This window comes from Cyclopterus lumpus, chromosome 7 (genome assembly GCF_009769545.1).
Source record: "Cyclopterus lumpus isolate fCycLum1 chromosome 7, fCycLum1.pri, whole genome shotgun sequence".
In the NCBI taxonomy this organism is placed as follows: domain Eukaryota; kingdom Metazoa; phylum Chordata; class Actinopteri; order Perciformes; family Cyclopteridae; genus Cyclopterus; species Cyclopterus lumpus.
In genome coordinates, this window is record NC_046972.1 from 11,034,085 (window position 1) to 11,046,253 (window position 12,169).

The 12,169-nt window shown below is 41.8% G+C and overlaps 1 protein-coding gene across 6 annotated transcripts in view; it reads right to left on the reverse strand.

Moving 5' to 3' along the window:
- Positions 1–11,191, reverse strand: part of kif1b (kinesin family member 1B) — a 55,132-nt gene extending 43,941 nt beyond the window's left edge. For 5 of the 6 annotated variants that reach the window (XM_034536899.1, XM_034536897.1, XM_034536903.1 and 2 more), the window contains exons 1-2: positions 10,907–11,191; positions 9,542–9,695 (exon numbers count right to left, since the gene is read on the reverse strand). In XM_034536899.1, the coding sequence (XP_034392790.1) occupies positions 9,542–9,647 (106 nt within the window). In that variant the 5' untranslated portion in view covers positions 9,648–9,695; positions 10,907–11,191. Of the gene's footprint in view, positions 1–9,541; positions 9,696–10,315; positions 10,692–10,906 lie in introns of all 6 variants that reach the window. The other variant, XM_034536898.1, reaches the window with a different exon arrangement.
- Positions 11,192–12,169: the final 978 nt, after the last annotated feature.

Genomic DNA, 12,169 nt, shown 5'->3' on the forward strand with positions numbered 1-12,169 from the left:
CTTCTAGAAGCCAGCAGACAGAGAAAACATGCTAAGCCAGCAGGACTCCATTCAGAAGCTAAACAAACACAGGACTACAACAAAGAGAGAGAGAGGGATATCAGGCAACCTCTCAGGTGATGACATGGGGGGTTAAACCCACAACGCACCCAGAACTGGGATGAAATCAGAGCTGAAATAACAGTAAATATTCAAGTTACATGCCAATGGCTTTCAAGTAATGCCTAGCCCTAGTGTGTCGAACCGAAGTCTGGAGGACACGTCCACAAACGTGTCTAATGAAGAAATGTACTGTTGTCACCTCAATGTTAACATTAACGAAATGATATAGGATCCTTCGTCAGGGTTTTCAGCTGTTTTCACAGCTCCAAGAGGCAATGATTCTCATGGACCAGGTCCAAGAAGGATGTTCTCCTCTGTGCAGGTGCTGACACAAAAGATCAGGGGCTTTCCAAACACATCATGTGTCATGGAAAGCTATAGCAATACCCCCACAGCTTTAGAAGTGTCTGCTATTTCCCAGTTTAAAAATAGCACTTAATGTATTGACAACTCAAACTTGCCTGTGTCAACCTTTTGATAATGAACTTTCGGGAAGTGTGTGGATGTGCTGGATAGTACGTTAATAGGGGTGTTTTTAAGTGGGGTTGTATGAGGTTGCATACTTATCTATAGTCAGTGTATTAGTACAGTAGATGATGGTCACCACGCAGCCAGCTTGGAGAAGCAGACTGCTTGTCTACTACTGTGGAGTAGGGCAGCAGCAAAACTGACTTTAGCCACCCAGAAAAAAGGCCATCTACCGTAGATACACTATACACCAACTATGGATAAATACCTCATACAGCCCCACTTCAAAACACCAGAACTATCCCTTTAAGAAGCAAACTGAAACTGATTTAAGATAAAGCATTACTTCCACAGCTTTGATATCTATCGTATAAATGCGGAACAGATTTATCTTCTCGGCTCATCTTTGCTCATCAACATTACAAGTAAAAGTAATAATGAAATAATAGCACTCGCACTATAAAAATACCACAAAATAAAGCCTCCAATAGATCAGTAATGAAACTTCTGTGCAACAAGAAAAGTGCTGATTCCAACAGTCTATAACTTTTGTTTTTTTAACTCACTTTATATTTAGTTTTTTTAACGACATAACAACATGCCTTTTCAGACAGTTACTTTCTTTGTCCATTTTTCAGCTGTATGTTGTCTTGGCACACATTATATTCAGGTACAGTGTACAACACACTGAAAGAACAACACACATCAAATGGTGCTCACTCCAAGAAAAAAAGAAGATAATAATAGTTAATAGATTACATACATAAATAAATAATTACAATCTATGACTTTAAAGTCATAAATATTAGACATTGGTTAAACTATAATTATTACATTTATAGAGAGGTGAAAGCCATGACAAGAAATACGCTATAGAACACTGGCTGTGCATTATAATGCAAATCTCTAAATTGAAAACAGTTGAATTCTTTTTTTTTTATCTTACCTCATGATTAAACAGTGTCTCAAACATCATGCAGATCAATCATATGATCCAGGCAGTGTATAGACCACAGTGCAGACTAGGGGAATACAGAGGCCCTTACATTCACTGCTCACAACAGGCACCCATTTTACAGAGCAGTGACCTGATTTTCCTCAATTAACTCAACCGAAGTCTCGCTTTAAATGCTCTCTAGCTTTATGTAAGCACCATGGCATCATGACTAAAACTCTGGCACAGGGCCCTCACATCTTTTTGTTCACGGTCCATCTTTAAATTAAAAAAAAAAAGTTTAAAAAAAAAGAAAGACGCTGCATTGTGTTTAACGTGTTCTGTGAAGCCAGAGAACATTATGGATGAGCACTGGTGCCTCAAGTTAATGTCAGATGACTAACCCCTTTTAGCCGTCATTTTAACTGTGGAGGACAGAAAGATCTCGAAATTGTATTTGCGTGTATTGATCTCAATCAGCCTCACTGTATTCAAACAGTGGCATGAAATAGCTCCATTTTGGAGCAAAAGAGGAACCAGATTAATAGACTAATGTCCAAAATGAATATACTGCCAACTTCCAACTTATTACTCATGAATAATACAAAGTTAACATCATGCCCACCACCGAGCTACCCGTGCCTGGACTGCAAAGCTCTCCAGTTTGTCTCTGAATTCAGTCCTCAGATTGTGGGAGGAAACCAAACAATATAGTCTGGGAAAAGAGCCCCGTCGGTCAGGGCACAAACACTAAAAACACATTCACTCTCTTGAATGTGGGAAAGTCCAGCCATTTCACCCAACTTAGGCCATTAACCAAAGAGTAGGCAGGAGAAGCAAGTCAGGAGAACCATAACTTTAAAATAAAGACGACATCCCCTAATTGCATCAACAGAACATTGACAAATGATGATGATGTGGGCACTGATCGTCATCACTTAATAATGAATGACTAATGAATAAATGACTTCAATAAGGAAGTCAGATTCAAGTGGTTGTATAGGACCCTCTCCCAAATCACCATGTGCCTGGTACAAGTGGATGCACAGGACACCCATAGCCACCCACACTCCTAAATCCCCCTCCTCCATGCACAAAAAACAGCTGGTGACCCTTTTGTTATACAGACAATCTCTGAAACCCTTCAAATGATTGGGTGCTGGTGTAAAACTGGGACACATTTCAGGATGTGGCTGAACTGCATTTCACCAGACTAATTCAGCTTTGTGTTGTTCCACTTTGTCCGGTGAGGGAAGGGGAGTGGCTGGCCTTTTATCTCTGGTAATATTAATAACATTAATGCATTTGTGTGGTCTGGATGCAGCCAATCAAAGCCCCCTTGGTACACCACCCTATGAGCATCAATATTGAACAGTATCTTATTGTTTTTCTGAAAGATTCTATGCTGAAAAAATTAAAAAAATAATTCAATTATTAACATATCTCTTTTATAAAAAAAGAACGAAATCACAACTTATTAAATGCATATCTGGTGATATGCTATGAAGACTGTGTTTCGGTGGCAGTTGCCTCTAGAAAATTCATAAAACAAGGGAAACAGCTATGTTAAACTATAATAATTATCTGATGCCATTGATGGATGTGTTTGCAAAAATAATGAGGCGAGACATTTGATGACGACACATTGACGGATGCAAATATAATAGCTTGGCCTGTTCTTTAGTTTTAGGTCAACTGCATTAATACTATTTCTTAACCTCCAGTCATATTGACTGAAATCAGCATCATCATCACCACCTCTATCTGGGCGACTATGTGATGCTGGCTCACGCTGTCCTACACGTGAATAGTGCTTGTGCACAACTTTGCTGCTGTGGTTGCGTTTGCATCACCCATCCCCCCCTCAAGTAGGCTCCAATCCCATCCTCCCCTCTGATTCCACATTTTCTGCAAAAGACTGCCACAGTTTCCACTCAACCCCATCACAGGCAGGAATGAAAAGTGGGCTAAAAAAGACGAGGTGAAAGGAGGTCTGCACACAGTTCGGCTCCAAATGGTTTCACTCTCTTTCTCTTCCAAGGCAACATTTCAATCAGTTAAGATCTTTCTTTGGGGAAGATCTGCACAGCCCGGAACGTTGCCTTAACTTAAGGGAACAGCATATAGGATTTAAGGGGATTTGAGTCACAGAAATGGAATAGAATACATAACTATGTTTTCATTAGTGTATAATCCCCTGAAACTAAGAATCAATGTGTTTTTGTAAGCTTAGAATAAGCCTGTTATATCTACATATGGTGCAACTCTGGGTTCTCTTCCCAGAGTTGCACCACCATGTTTCTACAGAAGTCCAGAATGGACAAACCAAACACTTTTATTTTATTTTGTTGTTACCTGAAGGCCAACGTAGTTAACCGGCACACTTGGAAGTGTTGCAGTGTTCAGTTGGATACAATCTGCCACCTCACCACTAGATGCAACTCAATTCTACACACTGCCCCTGTAATAAGAAACAAACCATTTGGAGCCGAACAGTGCCAAACCAACTGACCGGTCCTAGGTCTTGGCCCCCTTGGTTACTGTTGCAAGAACAGACAAGCTGAACAAAAAGAAACAATATCATGTGTTTTCCCATTGGGATGCTAGATGTCGATGTATATCGCAACAAATAAAACCAAAAACTGACAATATCATGCAGGTTCATCAGCTCAGACTCCAGCGTGGCCACTGACAGTGACCAGCCTACCGCAGACAGACCCAGGAGGTGTAGAGCCTGGCAGCAGCTCAGAGCCGCTTACAGCCAACACTGACAACGCGCTGCTGGAAGCCCGGGTCGTATTGCCGGGCCTGCTGGAGGTAAGGGAGACTATAGGTAAACCAGGACTGCGCAGGGCAGACGGTCCGACACTGCTGCGGTAAAATTAGGTTTTCTAAAAGGGACTCTGGTGCTCTGAAAAAAACGCTTTTGTGTACAGGGACTGCCAGAATAAACATAACATCTTTATGGTTCCCTGTAAAGGTTGGACTGTACACAATGCACTGCGTGAACAGAGGTAGCATTACTTAATATTACAGGAAGCAGGAAAATATTACAGGAACCACGGTTCTGTCAGGTTTCAAACTTGCTCCCCTGTTATTAGAATGAAAAGAGGCAGGACTTAGGCATGGTTCAATTGGGCCACAGATCTGATAGAACATCTCTTCATTGTACTTGCAAATAATGTGACAAACCAAAACTCATGAGATCACAAGATTCAGGGATTTTCCAGCTTTTTGTAACTAATAATACCTTTCTTTGAAAGATATCTAGCCGATCCTCAGGCCCTATGATGTTAACAGGGGAGAACTTCACCAAATTCAGTTATACAGCCTGGGGGTGACATCATCACTGTTTCAACTCTACATGTTTCTACAGACTTTAAGGCCATACTTAAAGATAATTACAAGATGTTAACATACTAACATAGAACAGTTTGATATGCAGTTTGACAAGTAAAATCGATGCAGCACTAAAGCAAAGCAGCATTGAGACTTATGTTTAAATATGCGCAGAAGATGAGAACAAAAGCAAAAACGTTGAGCAGATTGTGAAGTCAACATACGTTGTGAAAAGAAAACCACAACTGGCTTGGTCAGCTACAAAGCTGAAACCACAATTTAGTGAGAGAAGGCATTTATCACTTTCCCCTTTGACCCAAAGACATTCAAGCATTCAGCCCATCCCTTCATATGTAATTGTGGTTTCTTATTCATTTCAAAAGACTTATTAATGAACAACGATTCAGTATCGATGGGAAAAGCCAACATGCAATTTATGCAATTTGATTTTACAGCTCAATAAATATTGATTGCATGAACCGAATTTCACTTTGAATCTTCATGCCCGTCTCACTTTCAGACCAGATGAAAAAACTTTCAGAACAGGCTCTGGTCATCATAGAAAACCTGACATGCCATCCAGGCACATACCTTGAAGAAAGCAGTCAATGTGAACTTTCAACCAAACCTAACAACTGTCTCAATGAATTGTCATTCAAGATGGTTTACAGCAGAAGACAAACAAATGTGCTGCTGCTTTGACTACCCAGCATAAAAGAGGACCACAGCGGAAATGACAGCAACATGTGCATGAGATACAATTCCTCACACTCTGACTTAGTCTCCTCCTTAATTTTATTATTATTATTGTGAAAAAGTGTCACAGAACATCCACATGCTCCCAATATCAATGAAGGAAAAGTGCTGGCAGTGACAGCAGCAACAACAACGTGTGGACATCACCCGCGTGTGATCCGCAGCAGTTCAGCGACATCCGTCAGGACCACACGTCCTGCTCACACAGGCAGTGTGGTCCGGGCCTCGAGTCACTCTTCTGTTGCTGGTAGGTGTTACAGCAGCTGTTACAGAGAGGTGTACTGAAAACGGGATGAGTTGCACAACATGCATATGCACATCTGGCCCGAAAGTCCTGAGACACAGAATTAGCGGATCACAGACGCAGACATCTGCCTGTCCTCCCTCCTCATTAGGAGGTCAATCTGGAGGGTGTAAGTAGTGCATGTTGCCAAAATGCGCGTCGCTCCAAAACAAACTCAGCATGAGACGATGAGGAATGTAACACCCTGAGTGGGCGTGTGTACACCTACAAGGGTCACCAGGATTACGGCAGCAGGGCGTGGCGACCTGAGGCAAGCCTGTGGATTATTCTAGTCCTAATCAGGTCAATCGGCCCCGTCTGCAAAGGGTTCAGTAGCAAGATGTCCATCCTTCAACCAAAACCATGCTCCCAATCCTACTCCCCCGCCCCCCTCTTGTTCTGCCAGCTCTCTCCTCAATGTTCACAATTCATTCATATGATATGGGCTCATTGCCATTTTTTGCTGTGATGATGGCCTCCTGTCCTCTTATGTGTAACTGACACTAGGGCTGAGCGGATTCCTCCCTGTAGGGTTTTTTGTAAGGTCACCACCCACTTAGCTCGTACTGAGAGGACACTCAGCAAAAGTGTACCTGAAAGGTGAAGGTTAATTGATATGTTGACCTTCTGTTTGTTCTTTCAATTTGTCAATTAGTTTACTTAGGGGATGACATTGATATTGTGCAACATTCACCCAGTTCTTGAAAACGTGGAGAGGCCAGGCTGGTATCCTTCGAAAAGGCGATCAACTCCCATAACGTAAAACAAATTATAATGTGGGAATTATAAATCTGATCTGATTGCAGGTTTGTTCCACTAAAGTCAATGTAATGGTCCAACAAATCTGATCTCTTTCTCTTGTGCACCGACCAAGATCTACCAACCATCTTTGGCAGTACATAAGTGGCTGGACACTGGCTGAGGGGGAAACATAACACATGGGTTACATAACAAGACAGAGACCGATGTGGAGAACACATCAGAGCCCCGTTGAAGGCATGCTACGTTATTCCACATTTGGAGCACCAACACAAACTAATGCAACACCCCTTCATAATTACATTATCTCTGGTGTGTTTAAGAGCTTCGACTGAAAGAGGCCTTTACTTGTTTTCCAGCCTGCCTGCAGAGGCATTGGACACATTTTCTGCACACTGGATAATCAATTTGCTGCCCCTCTGCCGGCATCCTATCCTTGACAACCGTCCATGCATGGTGAGAGAGAGAGAGAGAGAGAGAGAGAGAGAGAGAAAAAAGGGGGAGACAGCATATCCTGCCCTTGCCCTCAGGCACTCTCTTTCTCTGTGTTGTTGACAGACACGCACACCGACACATATGCCCTTGAGTGACTCGCAACAATAAGTGGAGTGTCACAGCCTCCACACATCTGCTGAACACCTACAAGCTGACCAAACAACTTCATAAAAATCCCATTTCTTTGAGGCAGCGCTTCAGTCTCCTGAAAATGTCCGCCATCACCAATGACACCATGAAATAATGGACATACAAAAGGCATCACCTATACTGTGTCGGCGCGCACGATTAAAACTGTGTCATACTAAACACTCAAATCTTGTGCATTAATGTACAGAGGTGGTTTGAGATGTTTCCATGGATACTGTAAAATAAATTCTGCTTGGAAAGGTTATTACTAATATGAATTGGAGCTAAGTAAACAGCAACCAATCTAGCAACATTTTATAGCCAACTTTTAAGCCTAACGGGGAGTATTTGATATTCAATAGACGGATGTTTTGTGGAGTACAACATGAAGTTGTGATGAGTCATAGATACACTGCCATTGATGGGGGCAAAAAGAATCAAGTACATTTGTTTTTGGACAATGCGTTTATATTTCTTACATAAATAATTAGAACATTACACTCATCTGGTAGTCATGAAAAACAAAAATCATATTACCGAGTAAAAGAAATGACTTACTTTTCAAAATCCCAAAAAAACTAATTACATCCCATAATCCTAATACAGTATTTTACCTCTTATTAAAACATTGTAAAAAAACCATGACCACCTCCAAAACAAATGGTTGAATAGTGTAGTTTCAAATGTTAAAAAAAAGTTGACCGTGGGCTTTTGAGCCACCAGGTAGCATTCGACCTCACACAATCTAAATAAGACAGCATTCTCAGCATACCATCTGCAATGATGAATGCATGGCTGCCTGCCAGCCTCCCTTTCTGCTCTGCAACCTGCTTATGTGATAGGAGGTAGAGTCGGCAGTACTGCAGCCTCCCCCTCTCCCTCGCTTACACTCACTAACCCCCCAAAACTCTGCATTTTCCACTGCAGTTCTGCTACAAACCACGAGTCACCCTCCAGCACCTCCGAGTGACATTGGCATAATGAAAAACCAAGGATATGTAGTGAAAGTACCGGGGATTTGACACAAAGCTTCTCTTTGGTAGAGTGTGAGAGATAAAGAGCAAGTGGTAGGGACACTTGATCTTATGGAAGATTCATAAAGGCTTAGTCTAATGGGCCCGGTAAGACTGACAGACAGAGCTTGAGGCAAATAAGAGAGCCTGCTGAAAAAACAGGTTTGTGGCATCACATGTTACTAGGTCATTCAATGTTTCCATACTAATGACAGGGTGTTGTGTTCATCTGTCCATTAAAAGGGGACATGCAGCACAACCATGAGTAAAGACGCAGCTAGCACACAGTATCTGATGACTCACAGTCACAAGTAGGCAGGTGGAATCACAAGACTACAAACCACATTCAAGTTCACCACAATATTCTTTCTCTGCTGTTGTCGAACCTTCAATATATAATATATATAGACTCAACAATAGCAGTGATGTAGAGCATTATAACAGATTTGCTTATATGATGTTGAATAGATTCATGGAAAGCTATGCAATTATTAAATCAATGTGCATAATAATTGAATTATTACGTGACACTTTTCTTTTTTTTTTTTACCTTTGCAGCACCATTTTCACACATACAGTACATGTGTAAAAGCCAAGAATGACTGATACTAAATGTACAAATTGAAGCATATTCAATGCATCGATACAACAGTCATCTTTATCCCTGATCCCGTTACTATGTTGTTAAATCGGCGGACAACTGCATAATCCGAGAAATTAGGTAAAACTTTCCTTAATGTCAGAAGGCTATCGTAACTTAAACTTGAACCCCAGCAAAATAAAAAGCAGTACATATTGTAAACGATTAACTTCTTTCAATAAGCTTTATGCATACCCTAAAAGTGCTTTACAACTGTTTGTGTACACCAAGAGATAACGCAATCATAAACTACAAAGTGACATATCCTTTCTAAAACACTGTGTGATAGAGCCTTGATGAATTGAAGGCATTAGCGGGCCGGGCTGCATGGCGACCCCCGAGTCCCCCATTATGAACCAACTCAGCGTTTCTCACAGAGACTCCGAAGGCATGCAAGCCCCTTCGGAGGAGGAGGAATGTCCCTCTGTAAGCCTTTTATTCTCTTTCAGGCTGTTTGTCCCCAACCGTCCACTATTCAGTTTGCTCATTCTCCTGAAGGAAGACCACGGGAGTGCATGTGTGATATACCAAACTTCCCCTAAGCAGACCGGCCTGCAGACTCAAGACACCGTGTTTGGCTCTGTGTGTGTGTATCCTTGAGTGCATGCCAGTGGGCTACTTACTTGTAGTTTTGCCTTGCATCTGAATGATACATTTTGAGTCCTTGCCCATCTCCCTGGAGTTGAAGGGCCGGACTCGAACAGCAACTTTTACAGATGCCCCAGACATGTTTGTGGTTTAGGACAGTCTCCCAGTGAAATTTCTTGTATATCCCTCCTAAAGGAAAAACAGAAAAAGTGATGTTTGCATTGGTAAAAAGAACATCTGGAATTAAATAAATTAAACAGGATTAAACAGGGCTGAGTTTCCTTTTTGTATTTTTATTTTTTAATACTGCCAGAATGTAAAAATGCAGAACCCATTATATCACATAACGTTCAGCCACAATGAAAGTCAGCCCCACTCCCAATGTCCATGTCATAACAACTTAAAACAAATATGGCCGACCAAAACCCTTTTATATTTTGTAAACAGCAGCCAACCAGACATATAACAGTCCAATAAAAAGGATGAAAGGCAATGAATTACATTTATAAATATATGCAAACAAATACGCCTTTGACGGATGCGAAATATGAATATTGCATGCAACAACTGGGCTGCATATACATTATAGTGTTTTGATTATAAAAACACAACTTTGCAATGTGTCTTATGTCTCTGCCAGTTAAAGCTATACATCCCACGCGCCGGGACTACATTGGCCAAATAACTCGTGTTTTTCCATGTCCTTGCAGTCAGCCATACTTGCTAACGCATACGCCCATGAATCCCCCCCCCCCCCCCCCACCGTTGTGTGCGGGTCACAGTGGGGCAGCGAGCTGGGCCTGTCTCACCAACGCTGGTCATTCCGTGCAGGCAGAGGGCTTCATTTCCCGTTTTTTTTTTTAAACGAGATTGTCCGATGATAGAAGTCGGCTAATCCCCCGCTGCTGCTGTGTGTTGTGGAACCGCGCAGGGAGGAGCTGCCTTCTTATTTCAGCAGCGCAGACTCGACCCCATGTCCCCGGTGTTTACCCTGGAGGGGGTCAGGATTTAAACATTTCATCCAAACGGGTTCACAGTTTCAAAAGGTCGCAGAAGTGTTAGATTGTATTGCACGCTCGCGCCATGAAACGTGAACGGGTTTGACTTCCCTCTCCGGCACGAGACGGAGCTACCCAACCTCCGGTGTCTGTCTGGAGGATACAAGTGTCCAGTCGTAGACACATACTGTGTGTAGATATATAGAGAGAGATTATCATATAATGAGCAATGTAAATGGTATAATGAGTATAAAACTGGACTATGAACCGATACCGGTCAAAGAACCTGACAGTCTGTGATTAACGCGAGCTGAAACTGCTCAGCTACAATGGATCTGGTATTACAGCCTCGTGCACCACAAACATTGACAATGTAAATTAACTCATAATGTTTTTACTCACGTTTGAAGACTGTCACCGAGACAACACCATAGGACAGTGGCGAGGACTATCGTGAGCTAGCGAGTGTCAAGATGTGTTGTTTTTTTATTATTTAAAATCCGCGAGCACGAAAACTGTTATGAAGTCCAGTTTGGTGAAAAACACCCATTATAGCGGTATCCTCCACCGGATGGACCTGTAATCAGCGGCTCCTTGACGAGTTTATTTTCCAGTCGAGGGACGAGGCGGACGCCTATCTGCACACAAGCGAAAAGAATTGATGGATCGCAGATTACGTCAACTCTCTCTCGGCAGCGCTGACTGACAGCCGGGGGAGCCAATGCAGAAGGCAAAGCGGTGACTAATGTGCCGCAGAGCCAATGGTGAGGCTCGGAATCGGAAGGGTAAAGAGAGTGGGCGTGGTCTCTTTTCTTTCTGCCGTGACGCCACACTGCAGGATTTCTACCCACCGCTCCCCACAGCGCGGTCTCCGCAACACCCAGGGTCACCGCAAAGAGCGCCTTCTAGCGAGGCAGGGAGCAAGTCACATCCCAGTGCCTCAAAAAACATCTTCTAAACTCCACAACGTATACGATCCTATCCTACATCTTAAAATGTATCTACTTAAGTGCCATAAATGTAGGACAATCTGATCGTATTTAAATAGTCTATATGAAAATCACATCAGCAAATACATTTGTTTGGGCGCAATTCACTTTAATTTAGGTATAAAAAGAAATGCAATTTTTTTGCAATAAAAATGTTTCATGGTGTGTAACAAATCTGAAGAGCTTCCAGACTGAAGAAGGGTTAATCATTTTCCCGGATACGGTGCAGTTTACCCTAAATTACACACAATGTTACATCTTGCCGATAAAATTGGGACAGTTGCCAAGTTTAATCCATTAGTTTATAACAATTACAGTTGAAGACTGACTAAGCTTATGCATTTGGGAAACCACATTACAAAAAAAGAAATTGGAATAAATATTCTTTGCACTTAAACGACAGGTGTAAGCATACCATATCAACTTGCATGCAATTCATATATGTATATGAATACATATTTTGCCGTTTGATTTTATTGATAATTATATTAGTTAATATGTCACCGTGGTTACGGCTTGTTTGCTCTCCACATAAACTAATTAGAGAAAATCATTGTTATCTTTGTATAATCTCAGACATGTTGAAGTTACGCGTGATGTAACGTCGATCTTTTCATAAAGGTCAAGAAACTAAATGAAGAAAAACTTATACCAAACAAAACCACTATGGCATCAA